Source organism: Salvelinus sp. IW2-2015, unplaced genomic scaffold (genome assembly GCF_002910315.2).
Source record: "Salvelinus sp. IW2-2015 unplaced genomic scaffold, ASM291031v2 Un_scaffold990, whole genome shotgun sequence".
Lineage (NCBI taxonomy): Eukaryota > Metazoa > Chordata > Actinopteri > Salmoniformes > Salmonidae > Salvelinus > Salvelinus sp. IW2-2015.
This window is the reverse complement of record NW_019942675.1, coordinates 126,624-144,335: the sequence shown is the minus strand read 5'-3', so window position 1 is coordinate 144,335 and position 17,712 is coordinate 126,624. Positions and strand designations below refer to the sequence as shown.

The 17,712-nt window shown below is 43.4% G+C and overlaps 2 protein-coding genes across 2 annotated transcripts; one reads left to right on the top strand and one right to left on the bottom strand.

The window, feature by feature from the left end:
• Positions 1–444: 444 nt before the first annotated feature.
• Positions 445–4,929, bottom strand: LOC112069337 (stress-associated endoplasmic reticulum protein 1). The gene is made up of 3 exons (XM_024136646.2): positions 4,700–4,929; positions 4,455–4,530; positions 445–829 (listed from the first exon to the last, which is right to left on the bottom strand). The coding sequence occupies exons 1-3, from the start codon at positions 4,781–4,783 to the stop codon at positions 789–791; spliced, it is 201 nt and encodes a 66-aa protein (XP_023992414.1). The 5' UTR covers positions 4,784–4,929; the 3' UTR covers positions 445–788.
• Positions 4,930–5,225: 296 nt separating this feature from the next.
• Positions 5,226–16,667, top strand: LOC112069333 (eukaryotic translation initiation factor 2A). The gene is made up of 14 exons (XM_024136640.2): positions 5,226–5,331; positions 5,710–5,779; positions 5,887–5,958; positions 6,190–6,308; positions 6,745–6,844; positions 11,124–11,206; positions 11,449–11,522; positions 11,637–11,781; positions 11,913–12,029; positions 13,076–13,650; positions 14,120–14,233; positions 14,422–14,538; positions 14,855–14,920; positions 15,056–16,667. The coding sequence occupies exons 1-14, from the start codon at positions 5,304–5,306 to the stop codon at positions 15,119–15,121; spliced, it is 1,746 nt and encodes a 581-aa protein (XP_023992408.1). The 5' UTR covers positions 5,226–5,303; the 3' UTR covers positions 15,122–16,667.
• Positions 16,668–17,712: the final 1,045 nt, after the last annotated feature.

Sequence of the window (17,712 nt, the reverse complement as noted above, 5' to 3'; positions counted from 1 at the left end):
TCTATCATAATTCATCAAGCTTAGTTGGCTAATTAACTAGCTAGTTGCCTAGTTCTAATACAGTACAATATAAGCAGTGCAAAGTGGTTTTCCAATCTCTCTTATAGTTGTATGTTTATGTTCCTTTTCATAAAACATTTGAAGTGCATGAACCACTAAAATGTTATTCGACATGCAGCCGCTCAAGAAAATAACATGTCAAACAAGGATACACCTTTTTAAAATTTGTTTTAGAGGTTTGTTTAGGCAGAAATAGTGAATGTCATTATCGTAGCGAAAATCTTCTGATTCAAAAGACCATTTAGTTTCGTTGACTGAAGAAATGACTGGAAATACGAAAAAGGCGTCACATAATATTCATTATAATATGAAGGGTATAAGATACTGTCCATGTACAACCAAGAAGAGTTAAGAGTTTAGTTCTAGAATTAAGTCACGCTGGTCTTGTGTTCTGGAATTTATACCACAGGAGAATATCAGACATTCATACCATTTGGTTTTGGCACATCAATCAACACATACAGCAGTCATCACTGTACAAATACCCATGTAGTTCCCTGAAACAAAATCCTTCAATCATTTTCCAATCTTTTTTCTTCAGTTATGTAAGGCAAAGATGACAWGGGTGTGCTTTCCCCGTTTGGCAATGCCAAAAAGGGGAAAAGAGAAATAGGAAAAAAGGAATGGACAGATGGTAGTTGATCATCTTTGATCTTGTGAGGGACCATGAAACCACTTGATGTGTAGAGGAATGCTGGAAACAGGTGATGACGGTAGGGCTCCTGATATTACATTCCCATTCGAATGCTTTGAATGATCTGGAAGATTGCTGAAACAAAATATCAGAGGACACTATTAAGCATTCGATAAGTTTGGGGGGGGGGGGGGGGGGGGGTTAAATAGGGCCCTCAATCACATTACAGAAACTGAGGTTTATGTACTCCTGATTTACTGATTCATTTATCCCACTTGTGGAAGGGAAATAAACATTTGTGATAGTATTACGCCGCAAACACAAGCCCATCTTATCTTTACATTGAGCATTTTAATACAGAGGCTATTACTTCTTCTATCAAATAGCACAGGGTTACTGATTAGATTGTGATGAATCTGAAAAATGAATTGTGCTCCTATTCGCAGTAGCCTACTAGCTATTGTGTTACTGTACAGCATACAGGCATGCAGAGGCCAAATTGAGCTCTGTACGCATCGCCATGCGCCTCCCAAATTGTGTAACAATGCGGAAGGCTCCATATAGCTCCACATTCAGATGATTCGTTGACGATAGGTCCTGTATAAACACAAACTCACTTCCTTGACAACAGCTCTGCCTGCGATGCTCCGCGAAGAGCAAGAAGTATGAATGCCCAGACTTCTGCAGAGGCCGTATCACCATAAATGCTGCACGGCCAATGCAGACGTCAGATTGACCACGCAGCGCCTTTTCATATCCAAGGATCTTATTGTATTTTCAGATGTAGACTGGCTCTGGCAGCCAAAACAGCCACATACTCCATCTAAACGTTAATCAATTCTCAATTGCAATACGGTTCTAGAAACATGAAGCCCTTTACTTTCATATCACATCAAAATAATTTCACAAATGCAAATTATACACTTAATGTACATTATGTTATCCAGATTTATCGTAGTTACAGCCAACAGTATTTTTCAGTGACAACATGTTTCTGGTTACACACAGGTATTTGAAGCATGCTTTTGAGCTAATTAGCGCAGGTGGTCGCCGTTGTCTTCCGCAAACACGCACTGTAACATGGAGATAATGGAGGTGTGGTTGCTAGGAGATACCGACCCTACCGTTACACTCGTTTACACTGAGCTGCACTGAGGTCGGAACGCAATTGCCATAAAAAAAATTGTATTTGTCACATGCGCCGAATACAACAGGTATAATAAACCTTACAGTGAAATGCTTACTTTACAAGCCCTTAACCAACAATGCAGTTCAGAAAAAATTAAGTCTTAAGAAAATATTTACTAAATAAACTGAAGTAAACAATAAATACAAAATAAAAAAAATAAAAAATAGAAAAATAATTCAATAGCAACAATAAAATTACAGTAACAAGGCTATATACAGGGGGTACCGGTCTCGAGCCAATGTGTGGGGGAACAGGTTAGTCGAGGTAATATGTACATGTAGGTAGAGGTAAAATTACTATGCATAGATAATAAACAGAGAGTAGCAGCAGTGTAAAAAAAATTTTAAAAAAGGGAGGGGGGACAATGAAAATAGTCTGGGTAGCCATTTGATTAGCTGTTCAGGAGTCTTATGGCTTGGGAGTAGAAGCTGTTAAGAAACCTTTTGGACCAAGACTTGGCGCTCCAGTACCGCTTGCCGTGCGGTAGCAGGGAGAACAGTCTATGACTAGGGTGGCTGAAGTCTTTACAATTTTTAGGGCCTTCCTCTGACACCGCCTGGTATAGAGGTCATGGATGGCAGAAAGCTTGGCCTCGGTGATGTACTGGGGCATACGCACTACCCTCTGTAGTGCCTTGTGGTTGGAGGCCGAGCAGTTGCCATACCAACTAGTGGTGCAACCAGTCAGAATGCTCTCGATGGTGCAGCTGTAGAACTTTGAGGATCCGAGGACCCATGCCAAATTTGATCAGTCTCCTGAAGGGGGATAGGCGTCATCGTGCCCTCTTCACGACTGTCTTGGTGTGTTGATAGTTTGTTGGTGATGAGAGCTTCAAGTTCCTTGGTCCACAACATGCTACACTACAGCCCTGTCGATGAGAATGGGGGTGTGCTCAGCCCTTCTTTTCCTGTAGTCCACGATCATCTCCTTTGCCTTGATCACATTGAGGGAGAGGTTGTTATCCTGGCACCACACGGCCAGGTCTCTGACCTCCTCCCTATAGGCTGTCTCATCGTTGTCGGTGAACAGGACTACCACTTTTGTGTCGTCTGCAAACTTAATGATGGTGTTGGAGTCATGCAGTTATGAGTGTACAGGGAGTACCATGTCCCGTTGGTAGGATAGTCTTGATCAGAGCTCATCCAGTTTATTAACCAATGATTGCAAGTTGGCTAATAGGACTGATGGTAGAAGCAGATTACCCACTCGGTTTCAGATTCTTACAAGGCACCCCGACGTACAACCCCTATATCTCTGTCTCTTCTTAATGCGAATGACGGGATTTGGAACTTTACCTCCGACTCGTTAAATAAAAAAATCTTTGTCCAGTACGAGGAGAATAATCCCTGTTCTGATATCCAGAAGCTATTTTCGGTCATACGAGACAGTGACAGAAACATTATGTACAAAATAAGTTACAAATGTCAAAAAACACTAAATAGCACAATTGGTTAGGAGCCTGTAAAACGGCAGCCATCTCCTCCGGCACCGTCAATTATTACTATTAACTATGACTGCAATCTGACCTCAGTTCAGCTCAGTGTAAATAAGCGTAATGGTAGGGTCGGTATCTTCTGGCAAGGCCGTGTGGGAACACTAACCAAAACCCTATAAAAAGATGTGTAGTAAATTATTATATATATTTTTTTTTAAAGTTATTTCTCACTGATGTTTCCAAAACTGTACCACAAGCCATGCATGTTCATGTTTAGACCTAGCCCTTGATCACGACTCTCAGTTCTGGAATGATGAAGGAGTCTTCTGTATGGGGGAGTTTTGTTAAGAGCCCAGACGCTCAGTCTGAACATTAACACGAAACGCTTGTGTTAAGGTTTTGGAAGCATGAGGACCTTATCTTTCATATCAGCAATTTTTTCTCTCTCCAATAAACAAAACTTGATATACATGTTTTGTAGGGTTAGTATTCTCACAAAGCCATATCTCCATGTTACAGCAGGTGTTTACAGAAGACAAAGGGACCACCTGTGCTAATGAGTGATCTATAGCATGCTCTGAATACCTGTGTGTAAAGGATGAAGGCCGCCAGAAACATGTTGTCACTGAAAAATACTGTCGGCTGCAACTGTGATAAAGGTGGTTTAAAACAGTGTTATGTAATTTTGCATTTGTGAAATGATTTTGATGCGGTATGAAAGTAAAGGCTTTATGTTTCTATAACCATAATCGCAATTGAGAATCGATTCAAGTTTAGAGTATGTCTTTTTTGACTGCTATAGCCAGTCTACCTCTGAAAATAGCACAAGGTCCTTGGACCTGAAGGAGTAACGGTAAGCTCATTGAGTGTACATATTGGGCTAGTTCAGACCAAGCAGAAGAAGATAACTTCATCAATAGGCGCTAAAGGTAGTTATAGCGTCTATGAACAGCGTACTCTTAACCTGAATCACGTACTATTAGCCGCTCTAACACAAATTGGTTTATTATGAGACTTTGGCCTCGAGACATTTAAAATGTTCTTAAACACGGGGGAATAAACCAATAATGTATAACATGTGTTTGTATACATCATTGGAAAATAAAAATTCGTGTACACTGTACATATGCATTTACCTGATCCGCAGACGACAAAGATGAATAACGCCAGAAGCCATGGTCCCACTGCCACCTTGTCATCACCTGGATTTCTCTGCAGAAATAGATCAGAAACCAACATCAAGATACATCAAAATGTTAAAGTAAACTTTTAGATATTTTGAATCCATTCAAACAAGTAGCTAGGCTATTATTTTCAAGCAAAATAGAAATGCATCTAGAAGACTTCACTGACTATTGATTGAGTGTATCTCAAAACTTGCCGTGGATTTGGCCACATTTCCTCTCAGCGTGATGTTTTTGCTGTGTTTCTCGTTGGCCGTGCGTATTCTCTGTTTTGCCACCATTGTTTAAGCTTATTGTAGCCTTTTAGCTATCGATTACTTATGAAGTTGTAGCTGTCAAATGTAGACAATAGGCTAATTTCCAGAGCTCGGTCGCCGTTTAGTGATGAGTGAATGCTGGAGTTCGGGCGTAATGGATTTGACTCAATTTCGACCATTTCATTGGTCCTTCAGTGAAATCTGCATCCACCGGGCAGCGTGTCTAGAGTTTGGCTACGTACACACAAAGTAGACCACTCCCACACAGGAAGGGCAATTCCTTGGTCGTGTCATTCCACAAATGTTGTTTCGGTCCATCGAAAGAATACAACATGGCTAAAAGCGATTAATTTTTTATTTTATTTTTATAGATCAACATGTATTTGTTAGTAAACAACATTCAATGTAGGAGTGAATTTATTATGGGGAAAAAAGTGATTAGTCACACATTTTCTGATGATGTGGCCAACGTTCCAATGACACGCCCCTTTTTTCTTGAGACTTTGGCATTTCCTTTTGCGGATTATTCTCTTTCCGGTACATCATGGCGCCCCCCACACCTCTCTTAGCAGGTGGGTTATTTCATTGAAGAGTAAATTCTTTATTTGTTGTTTACGTATTGTTTTAGATGTTAACGTGGGTTGTAGAATATACGCCACGGCCACTCTTAACTGTCATACGATTTGGAATGTTGAATCATTTCCTTACTTTCAAGTCGATTGTGACCTGCTCTTGTCCGAGTAATGTTACACGCTTGCCAAATGCTTTCTAAACATTTTCGCCAGATGCTGTAACATACAAGCCCATCACTGTAGTATTATATCTTGCAAGCACAGTTCCGTTCCAATCAGATGTACCTCCTGCTGATGATAATGTAGCTAATTCTTTAATCTTACATAGTCTAAAATCACTGATGTAATAGCTAAGTGCTGCTGTTATTGTGTTCACAGTCCGGGGATCTGACGGGACAGTGCTGCTCCGTGGACCACCAAACTGCGAGAAGCATGCAGATTTTCAAAGGTCATTCCCGTTCTATCAGACTTAACATAATGTTACATTGTTAGCCAAATCAATCACTGTGCATGTGTTGCAAATGCAATTTTATTGATTAAACTTTTCATTTTCAGAGACCCTCGGCAAAGTAGATATGTTGCTTTCAGCAAGGATGGGACATTGTTTGCATGGTGCAATGGAGAGAAGTAAGAAAAGCTACATCTGCATCCCAAATGGCACCCTATTCCCTATATATTACACCACTTTTGCCCCGAGCCCTATGTATCAGTAAGCAGAAGTAGTATAAAACCCTTGCATGCTGTAGTGTGAGTGACATTAGTCATGTAGACTACCTCTTCAGTCATTGGAATCTTTTGCATGCATTGAGAGACTGGTCTGATCACAGTAGTTGTTTATGCCCATGTTTTGTTTGTCAGGGTCACTGTTGTGAAGGTTGCAGATGGCTCACAAGTCAGGTCATTTGACCTTCCAAAGACTGCAATGTTGGGGTTCTCTCCGCTGAACACTGTACTGGCTACATGGCAGGTTTATAGCAGTAAGTTTACATAACTACATTGAAATGCAATACAAATTCTAACACGAGGTTTGATTAGATGATGAAAATGGGAAAGCACTGACTCTTGATATTGTGCTCCTTAGCCTTTTTCTGGAATCTATTGACTAATGACTAAAGGGCTCTACACACTACGCAAATGGAGCGACGGAGCATCACTTTCTACATACAGTAGTTCTATGTACTTTCGTTTCACTGGATTTTTGTCCAGCTGGATTTTTTTAACAGACTGTATGTCACTGTTTGCATAGTGTGTAGAACCCTTAAGCAGGCACACAAGCCGGGAGTCTAAATGTATTGTTTTAAACTAGATATAATTTAAATGTCATGTCCATTTATGGTTTGTGGTTGGTTGTGCTGCACTAGCACTTATCTTTACAATAGGTCATGTAATGGTATTTTCCCTTTCTATTGTCAGAGACACAAGAAAACCCACAGGGAGATGCCAACTTGCAGCTGTGGGATTTGCAAACTGGGACCTGCCTCAAGGCTCTCTACCATAAGAAGGTACAGGGATGGTGAGTTTGCACCGTTGTCTATTATTGTGTGTTTGTCCACCTGAGGAAATACCGAGGATTAGCCAGCAACATAACACCCTGCTGGCCTCTGAAGCTAAGTAGGGTTGGTCCTGTTCGGTCCCTGGATGGGAAATCAGATGCTGCTGGAAGTGGTGTTGAAGGTCCAGTAGGGGGCACTCTTCCCTCTGGTCTAAGGAGATTCCAATACCCCGGGACAGTGAAGGGGACATTGCCCTGCGTAAGGTGCCGTCTTCCAGATGGGACATTCAAACAGATGTCTTGACTATGTGGTCACTAAAGATTCCATGGCACCTATATCATAAAAGTACATTTACATTTAAGTCATTTAGCAGACGCTCTTATCCAGAGCGACTTACAAATTGGTGCATTCACCTTATGATATCCAGTGGAACCGTGGTTCCACTGGATGTTAACCGTGATGTTAACCGTGATGTTAACCGTGGTGTTAACCGTGGTGTCTTGGTTAAAATCCCAACCTGGCCCCTTTCAATCATCCCCAGCTTCCAATTGGCTCATTCATCTCCTTTCCTTCCCCCTGCAACTCTTCCCCAGGTCATTGCTGTAAAAGAGAATATGTTCTCAGTCAACTTACCTGGTAAAATAAGGGTAAATAACTAAATGAGTATGTGTTGCCCATCACAATATGACTGAATTAGAACCTGGGTCTCCTGTGTGCCCGCTAAGCTAATGCCTAGGCCCGAGTCTTGGACAAGGTTATCAAATCAAATTGTATTGGTCACATACACAGGGTTAGCAGATGTGAATGCAAGTGTAGCGAAATGCTGGTGCTTCTAGTTCCAACAATGCAGTAATATCTAACAAGTCATCTAACAAAATCCCCAGAACTGCCTTAATACACACAAATGTAAAGGTATGAATAGGAATATGTACATATGGATGAGCGATGGCCGTGCGGCATAGACACGGTGCAGTAGATGGTATAGAATACAGTATGTACATATGAGATGAGAATTGTAGGATATGTAGACATTATTAAAGTGTCGTTATTTAAAGTGACTAGTGATACCTTTTATTAAATACAGTTATTAAAGTGACCAGAGATTTGAGTCTGTATGTTGGCAGCAGCCACTCTGTTAGTGATGGCCTTGAGATAGAGAGACTGAAAAACAGCATCTGTCCCGGCTTTGATGCACCTGTACTGACCTCGCCTTCTGGACGATAGCGGGGTGAACAGGCAGTGGCTCGGGTGGTTGTTGTCCTTGATGATCTTTTTGGCCTTCCTGTGACATCGGGTGCTGTAGGTGTTCTGGAGGGCAGATGGTTTGCCCCCGGTGATGCGTCGTGCTGACCGCACTACCCTCTGGAGAGCCTTACGGTTATGGGTGGAGCAGTTGCCGTACCAGGCGGTGATACATTCTGACAGGATGCTCTCGATTGTGCATCTGTAAAAGTTTGAGTGTTTTAGAAGATAAGCCAAATTTCTTCAGCCTTCAGGTGCTGTTGCGCCTTCTTCACCACGCTGTCTGTGTGGCTGGACCATTTCAGTTTGTCCATGATGTGTACGCCGAGGAACTTAACTTTCCACCTCCTCCACTACTGTCCCGTTGATGTGGATGGGGGGATGCTTCCACTGCTGTTTCCTGAAGTCCACGACCTCATCCTTTGTTTTGTTGAAATTGAGTGAGAGGTTATTTTCCGGACATCACATTCCGAGGGCCCTAACCTCTTCCCTGTAGGCCGTCTCGTTGTTGTTGGTAATCAAGCCGACCACTGTAGTGTCGTCTGCAAACTTTATGATTGAGTTGGAGGTGTGCATGGCCACGCAGTCATGGGTGAACAGGGAGTACAGGAGAGGGCTGAGAACGGACCCAACGGGTGGAGATGTTGTTTCCTACCCTTACCACCTCGGGGCGGCCCGTCAGAAAGTCCAGGACCCAATTGTACAGGGCGGGGTCGAGACACAGGGTATCGAGCTTAATGACAAGTTTGGAGGGTACTATGGTGTTAAATGTTGAGGTGTAGTCAATAAACAGAATTCTTACGTTGGTATTCCTCTTGTCCAGATAGGACAGGGCAGTGTGATTGCGTCGTCTGTGGACCTATTGGGGCAGTAAGCAAATTGGAGTGGGTCTAGGGTATCAGGTAGGGTGGAGGTGATATGATTCTTGTCTAGTCTCTCAAAGCACTTCATGATGACAAAGCACTTCATGATGACAGAAGTGAGTGCTACGGGGCGATAGTAATTTAGTTCAGTTACCGTAGCTTTCTTGGGAACAGGAACAATGGTGGCCATCTTGAAGCATGTGGGCACAGCAGACTGGGATAGGGATTGATTGAATATGTACGTAAACACACCAGCCAGCTGGTCTGCGCATGCCCTGAGGACGCGGCTAGGGATGCCGTCTGTTCCGGCAGCCTTGCGAGGGTTAACGCGTTCAAATGTTTCTCTCACGTTGGCCACGGTGAAGGAGAGCTCACAGGCTTTGGTAGCGGCCCGTGTCAGTGGCACTGAATTGTCCTCAAAGCGAGCAAAGAAGTTGTTTAATTTGTCTGGGAGCAAGACGTTGATGTCCGCGACGGGGCTAGTTTTCTTTTTGTAATCCGTGATTGACTGTAGACCCTGCCACAAACATCTCGTGTTTGAGCTGTTGAATTGCGACTCTACTTTGTCTCTATACTGACGCTTCACTTGTTTGATTGTCTTGCAGAGGGAATAGCTACACTGTTTGTATTCGGTCATGTTTCCAGTTGCCTTTCCATGATTAAAAGCGGTGGTTCGCGCTTTCAGTTCCGCTTTCATTTCAATCCACGGTTTCTGGTTAGGGAAGGTTTCAATAGTCACAGTGGGTACAACATCACCAATGCACTTGCTAATAAACTCGCTCACCGAGTCAGCATATACGTCAATGTTGTTGTCTGAGGCTACCCGGAAAAATATCCCAGTCCACGTGATCGAAGCAATCTTGAAGCGTGGAATCCGATTGGTCAGATCAGCATTGGATAGACCTGAGCACGGGCATTTCCTGTTTTATTTTCTGTCTATAGGCTGGGAGCAACAAAATGGAGTCTTGGTCTGGTTTGTCGAAGGGAGGGCGCGGGAGGGCTTTGTATGCATCGCGGAAGTTAGAGTAGCAATGATCCAGAATGTTACCAGCTCGTGTCGCGCATTCCATATGCTGACAGAATTTAGAAAGCCTTATTCTCAGATTAGCTTTGTTATAATCCCCAGATACAATAAATGCAACCTCCGGATATATGGTTTCCAGTTTACATAGAGTCCAGTGAAGTTCTTTCAGGGCCGTCGAGGTATCTGCTTGGGGGGGATATACGGCTGTAACTATAATCGAAGAGAATTCTCTTGGTAGATAATGCGGTCGGCATTTGATTGTAAGGAATTCTAGATCAGGTGAACAAAAGGACTTGAGTTCCTGTTTTTTGTTATGATTACACCATGAGTCGTTAATCATAAGGCATACACCCCCGCCCTTCTTCTTACCAGAGAGATGTTTGTTTGTCGGCGCGATGCGTGAAGAAACCAGGTGGCTGTACCGACTGACAACATATCCCAAGTGAGCCATGTTTCCATGAAACAGAGAATGTTACAATCTCTGATGCCTCTGGAAGGCAACTCGTGCCCTAATTTCGTCCACCTTGTTATCTAGAGATTGGACATTGGCGAGTAATATGCTCGGAAGCAGTGGATGGTGTGCTCGCCTTCTAAGTCTGACGAGTAGGCCGCTCCGTCTGCCTCCTGCGGTGACCGCGTTGTTTTGGGTTGGCCTCTGGGATAAGATCCCATGTCCAGGGTGGAGGTCTGAACAAAGGATCCGCTTCGGGAAAGTCGTATTCCTGGTCGTAATGTTGGTAAGTTGACGTCGCTTTTATATCCAGTAGTTCTTCACGGCTGTATGTAATAACACTTGAGATTTTCAATGTAAGAAATAATACATAAAAAAAAAAGATATTACTGCATAGTTTCCTAAAGACCTGAAGCGAGCATCTCTGTCTGCGCCATGATGACAAAGTTGTTCCCTGTGTGTGTGTCCAGGAGTTGTTCCCTATGTGTGTCCAAGAGTTGTTCCCTAGATTACCAATCATGTGAGTGTGATTCAATGAACCATCTCTGTTACACAGATGATGCACTTGGGAAGGCTAGATAATGTCTGCCACCACTTTATCATTATCACCCCTCACTGCTTTGAATAGAAACTGAAAATGATGATAGTTTTTAGTTATATGTTTGCATCATGACCTTTATTTTCTGAACAGATTGTTTTTGTCTTGTCAATGTGTACAGGTGTCCAAGCTGGTCAGATGACGAGAAGATTGCGGTCAGGAGTGTTAACAATGAACTTCACTTTTTTGAGAACAACGATTTTAGTAAGTATCTTTATTTTCCCCGTTCTTGTCCACATAGATTTTATTTATTGAACGTTTATTCAACCAGGAATTCCCATTGAGGTCAAGAGATCTCCTTAACAATGGATAACTAGCCATGATGGCAGCTCCATACTGATGTGACACACAGAACCGAGCATTTATTGAGAGCACTAGGTAGCGCTTGTGCACTTTCTATTATAAAAGTAACAATATTTGTATTAGTTAATTGTTTCTTTTTCCAGACACCATTGCCAATAAGCTTCACTTACAGAAGGTGTCCGAGTTTGTGCTATCCCCGGGAAGTCAGCCTAGTAAAGTATGCCTCTGTTTCATCTTGTTTCCTGCCGATAAACTTAACAATTCATACATCTGTTTGGTTAGCTGACTGTAGAAGAGGGTATTGACATTTGCCACTGTGTTTCTGCTGAAGGTGGCTGTTTATGTCCCTGGGAGCAAAGGTGCCCCCTCGTTTGTCCGGCTATACCAGTACCCTAACTTTGGTGGCCCGACCTGTGCTCTGGCCAACAAGAGCTTCTTCAAGGCCGACAGGGTGACCATGCTGTGGAACAAAAAAGGTTGGTCAACGTTTATAATAGAATTATGTTAAGTAAATGTTATGGAGAATGTGTGGTTTGCGTTATCCTAATAGTTTGCTGTTGTAGAAGATGAATGCCATGACGGCTTTATTATTCTTTTTTTCAATCAGCCACTGCGGTTCTGGTGCAGGCCAGCGTAGAGGTGGATAAAACGGGGGCCTCATACTACGGAGAACAGACTTTACACTACTTGGCCACCAACGGGGAGACTTCTGCGGTGCAGCTACGTGAGTCTGCATAATTTTTATACAGTGTGTTTTTACTCCACTTTACTTATTTGTACGTCTGAAGGCAAAGATATGTAAAATACCAGTGGAGCTACACTGGCGCGATAGTCATTCGGTATGTTTTTATCTGTAACACGGAACCCAAACCGGCGCGTGCGCCATCATGCATAAATGTATTTTGTCCCCCCACACTAAACGCGATCACGACACACATGTTAAAATATCAGAACAAACTGAACCAATTACATTAATTTGGGGGCAGGTCGAAAAGCATTAAACATTTATTGCAATTTAGCTAGCTAGCTTGCTCTTGCTAGCTAATTTGTACTGTTTAGCTACCTTGCTGTTGCTAGCTAATTTGTCCTGGGATATAAACATTGAGTTGTTATTTTACCTGAAATACACAAGGTCCTCTACTCCGCCAATTAATCCACACACAAAATGGTCAACCGAATCGTTATTAGTCATCTCTCCTCCTTCCAGGCTTTTTCTTCTCTTGACTTTATATTGCGATTGGCAACTTTCATAAATTAAGTGCATTACCGCCACTGACCTCGTTTGTCTTTCAGTCACCCATGTGGGTATACCCACGTGCCATCTCCTCATTGGCTATCTGCTTCTATAAACCAATGAGGAGATGGTAGAGGCAGGACTTGCGGCGTGATCTGCGTAACAAATAAAACCGACTTCTATTTTAGCCCTTGGCAACGCAGATGCTCGTTGGCGCGCGCGAGCAGTAGATGCAATAATTTAATAATATCGATTTCTAAATTTATTTTTGCATTGCACGTGATGCGAACGGTGTAGTCAGCCTGTTACACTGGACTTGTAGCTTTTGCCGGCGTGTGCGCGAGCCACATTATCAAGTGTTCTCGGGCGTGAGAAGCGCGTCATTCTTAAAAAAATAGAACCAGAGCGCAATTGTACACTGAGCAGCTCGAGCCTCTCCCGAAGCCTCGCTGCTTACACCCAGGATTCATTTTAAATGAATTTAGCTGATGCTCTGTGGTTCATAAACGTATGGTATCTATCTGTGTTGTGAACAGAGAAGAACGGGCCCATCTACGATGTGGCATGGAGCCCAAGCTCCACAGAGTTCTGCGTGGTCTATGGCTTCATGCCCGCCAAGGCTACTGTCTACAACCTCAAGTGCGACCCTGTCTTCGACTTCGGCACGGGTCCCCGCAATGCCGTCTACTACAGCCCCCAGGGCCACATCCTGGTCTTGGCCGGCTTCGGGAACCTGCGGGGCCAGATGGAGGTGTGGGATGTCAAGAAGTGGAAGCAGGTGTCCAAGCCCCAGGCGCCCGACTCCACCCACTTTGCCTGGTGCCCGGACGGTGAACACGTCGTCACGTCGACCTGTGCCCCCCGGCTACGTGTCAGCAACGGCTACAAGATCTGGCATTACACCGGCACGGTTCTGTACAAGCAGGACACGCCGACGGGCACAGAGCTCTGGGAGACTGTGTGGCAGCCCTTCCCAGACGGGACGTTCCCTGAGAGGCCGGTGAAGTACCAGGCAGCACCCAGCGAGCTGGGCAGCACAGAGGCCAAGCCAGCTCAGGCCTACCGCCCTCCTGCCCTACGGAATAAACCAGTCACAGCCAGCTCCAAACTAGTGAGTAGAGGAGGGCCAGGGGTCAGATCTTGGTTGTTTTCAGTAGGCATTCAATTGTAAAACAAAAATGAGCATTTAAAGAGTTCCTCAAATTCAAATGAGCATATTTCTTGTTTCATGTCCAAATCATATTTTAAGTAACTTTATTGAAGTCCACAATCGATTTTAGACACTTTGGGAGGATTTGGACATAAAATGTTAATATTAGTGATACCAAGCATTGGTTTTGTGCTGTAAATGCTGAAAAGTTAGCATTTGGAGACAGTGACCAGGTAAACAAACCAAAGCATGGATTGCTGTCTTACCTTATCCATAGACTGCTTACAGAGTAAGCAAACCAATATAGAATTTGGGTGAACTATCCTTTTAAAGGGCCAAATAAAGTTGTATTGTATTAAATCCACCCCTGAGGAGGAAGACCTAATAGTGATGAAAAAGGTCCGCAAATATCCACTCTTTTCTCTGTCAGCATGAAGAGGAGCCTCCACAGAACATGAGGCCTGGCGCCACCGGGGACAAGCAGCTGTCCAAGACGGCTCTGAAGAACCAGAAAAAACGAGAGGCAAAGAAAGCAGCCAAACAGGTAAAGATGCTTTGCACGATCTTCTCCTCGTGTGCTGGAATGTATGACTGAAGTGGAGAATTGCTCTTGTCTAAGTTATCAGATGGGGGGGTGGGAGGTGGTTAGGTAAGCGGTCAAGCCGTGTGTGATTTTTGTGACGTTTTAAAGCCTTCTAGGGTTTGAACAAGTTGTGTTTTCTGCTTGTGTAGGAGATAAACTCAGATGCCCTTGAGCCCCAGTCAGATCCCTCTCCAGCCAGCAGTGCTCAGCCTGAACTCTCCTGTGGCGACCCAGAGACGGACAAGAAGATCAAGAACGTAAAGAAGGTGAAACAATATGGTCACTGTTTAATAGTCAGTAGTAACTGTATCAGTTGGTGGCTGAAGTACCTGTAGTAAGCGGTTTGTGTTTCTTCCAAATTTACCTTACAGTATTTTTACAGATTCAATATACGTCTTTGGGGAAGCAGGTTTTACTTCATAATGTAATTGACCTTTTAATTTCCACTGCTATGAAAAGGATTTATCACAAGCATACCGTAGACAAATGAGCCTTGAGTACGTTTCACGTCAAGTGTTGCCCTTGGTGTTGAGAATGGCTTGGCTTGTACGTTAATTCTGTTAATTTCAAACTGACCCCTAGAAACTGAAAGCTATAGACGAGCTGAAAGCGCTGCAAGCAACTGGGAAACCCATTCAAAAGAACCAGGTATTATTCTGGCAAACGACTGTCACGCACACATTCAATAAATATCCAGTTTATACATCTGTGTATTCAACTTGAAAATAAAGAATTGTTGCTAAAAATTTGTTTTATTTTTGTCCCTTGTCGTTTCTCTTTTAGCTTGAAAAGATGGAAAAGGAGGCTCAACTCATGAAAGAGCTTGAGGATCTTCAACTAGTAGTATAAAAGAAAATATTTAATTTGTTCATGAAAACACAACATCCGTGCCATATGATCAAAAGCACACCCAAAGCTATCTATAATGGACACCCCCTCAATCTACACACAATACCCYATAATGACAAAGCAAAAACAGGTTTGACATTTTTGTAAATGTATAGAAAAAATATAACCACATTTACATAAGTATTCAGACCCTTTACTCAGTTCTTTGTTGAAACACTTTTGGCATCGATTACAGCCCCGAGTCTTCTCTTGGGTATGACGCTACAAGCTTAGCACACCTGTATTTTGGGAGTTTCTTCCGTTCTTCTCTGCAAACACTCTCAAGCTCTGTCAGGTTAGATGGGGAGCGTCTGCACAGCTATTTTCAGGTCTCTCCAGAAATGTTCGATTGGGTTCAAGTCTGGGCTCTGGCTGGGCCACTCAACTCCTGCATTGTCTTGCTTAGGGTTGTTGTCCTGTTGGAAGGTGAACCTTCGCCCCCAGTCTGATGTCCTGAGTGCTCTGGAGCAGGTTTTCATCAGGGATCTCTCTTTGCTCAGTTCATCTTTCCCTCGATCCTGACTAATCTCCCAATCCCTGACGCTGAAAAACATCCCCACAGCATGATGCTGCCACCACCATGCTTCACCTTAGTGTTTGATGAGCAGTGCCTGGTTTCCTCCAGATGTGATTCTTGGCATTCAGGCCAAAGATACTTGGTTTCATCAGACCAGAGAATCTAGTTTCTCATGGTCTGAGAGTCCTTTAGGTGCCTTTTGGCAAACTGTCATGTGCCTTTTACTGAGGAGAGGCCACCAGACAGAAGCCACTTGTCCTTCTGGAAGGTTTTCCCATCCCCACAGAGGAACTCTGGAGCTCTGTCAAAGTGATCATCGGGTTCTTGGTCACCTCCCTGACCAAGGTCCTTCTCCCCGATAGCTCAGTTTGGCCGGGCGGCCATCTCTAGGAATTGTCTTGGTGGTTCCAAACTTCTTCCATTTAAGAATGATGGAGGCCACTGTGTTCTTGGGGACATTCAATGCTGCAGACATTTTTTGGTACACTTCCCCAGATCTGTGTCTCGACACAATCCTGTCTCGGAGCTCTACAGACAATTCCTTCAACCTCATGGCTTGGTTTTTGCTCTGACATGCACTGTCAACTGTGTGACCTTTCTATAGACAGGTGTGTGCCTTTCCAAATCATGTCCAATCGACTTTACCACAGGTGGACTCCAATCAAGTTCTTGAAAAGTCGAGGATGATCAGTGGAAACAACAGGATGCACCTGGCCTAATATTTTGAGTCATAGCAAAGGGTCTGAATACTTATGCAAATAAGCTATGTTTTATTTTGATAAATTTGCTAAAATTTAAAAAATCTGTTTTCTGTCATTATGGGCTATTATATGTACATTGAGGGAGGGAATTTAGAATTTTAGAATAAGGCTGTAACGTAACAATGTGTAAACTGAAGGGGTCTGAATACTTTCCGAATGCATTGTTGTATGTACAGGTTATTAAATCCATTGATGATACCTAATAAACACTTAAAGGTTTCAACAGCTATTAATTGTCGGTATTTACTTTAAGTTGAATGAACTCGTTTCAGTTCATTGAGATGCAATAACAACATTTTATTAAATGTATTCCGCCAAAACAGTTCTTCTTCATGGTTCCAATAAAAGGTTGCTAATTTCATTAATCGTCACCCCCCAAAAATGTTGAATAGTTTGTGTGATATCACTTGATTGGCAATGCTCTTGACCCAATTCAATCACAGTTCTTCCTTGCCATTGTTCCCACCCACGAGGAAATGCCAGAGCTCTCCCACACTTTCACTGCACATCACACATGCTCAATATTTTAGGGATGTTTGTGTGTTTGACTGTCGTGTCATTTCTCTTGATTTTACTGTTCCAAATAGCTGCTTCAACCCAAGGAATCATTAGATGATTGTGCTTTTCAGCATGTGCCAATACGCATCCAGATCAGAACTCATGTGGACACCACCCGGTGTATGCGACAGTTCAGTGCATGAACATTTAATTCAATATCGACCCCAAAAGTATCCCATGGTCGGGTATGTCACAGTCCGATGGATTCGCCAAAGAAAGGGAAAACTGTCCAAAGAGGATGCGAGTGAAGAAAGCAACAATCCAAGTGTGAATTTGGGAAGGCTACGGTGACTTACTTAGGGAAACAAGTGGGACGAGGTCAAGTGCGCCCAGTATCTGGCAAGGTGGAGGCAATTGTTGCTTTTCCTGCTCCCACGACTCGACGCCAGTTGYGCAGATTCCTRGGGATGGWAGGGTACTATCGTACATTCTGTAAGAATATCTCGACGGTAGTAGCTCCCCTTTCATCTCTGCTTAGTCCCAAGGTACCATTTAGGTGGTCCAAGGACTGTAACTATGCTTTTGAGTCCGCTAAAGCGCTACTTTGTAGTGCCCCAGTGCTTGCCGCCCCCAACTTTGACAAACCTTTTAAGTTGGAGGTTGACGCTAGTATAGTGGGGGTGGGTGCGGTTCTCTTACAGGAAGATGAAGACGGAGTGGATCGGCCCGTCAGTTTCTTCTCCCGTAAGTTCAACTCGTGTCAGTCAAGGTACTCC

Coding starts and splice junctions, on each gene's coding strand:
- LOC112069333 (XM_024136640.2), top strand. CDS start 5,304: ATGGCGCCCCCCACACCTCTCTTAGCAG. Junction 5,332..5,709: donor CCCCACACCTCTCTTAGCAG/GTGGGTTATTTC, acceptor TTGTGTTCACAG/TCCGGGGATCTGACGGGACA. Junction 13,651..14,119: donor TCACAGCCAGCTCCAAACTA/GTGAGTAGAGGA, acceptor TTTCTCTGTCAG/CATGAAGAGGAGCCTCCACA.
- LOC112069337 (XM_024136646.2), bottom strand. CDS start 4,783: ATGGTGGCAAAACAGAGAATACGCACGGCCAACGAGAAACACAGCAAA. Junction 4,531..4,699: donor GAAATGTGGCCAAATCCACG/GCAAGTTTTGAG, acceptor CTATTTCTGCAG/AGAAATCCAGGTGATGACAA. Junction 830..4,454: donor CTTTGTCGTCTGCGGATCAG/GTAAATGCATAT, acceptor ATTTTGTTTCAG/CAATCTTCCAGATCATTCAA.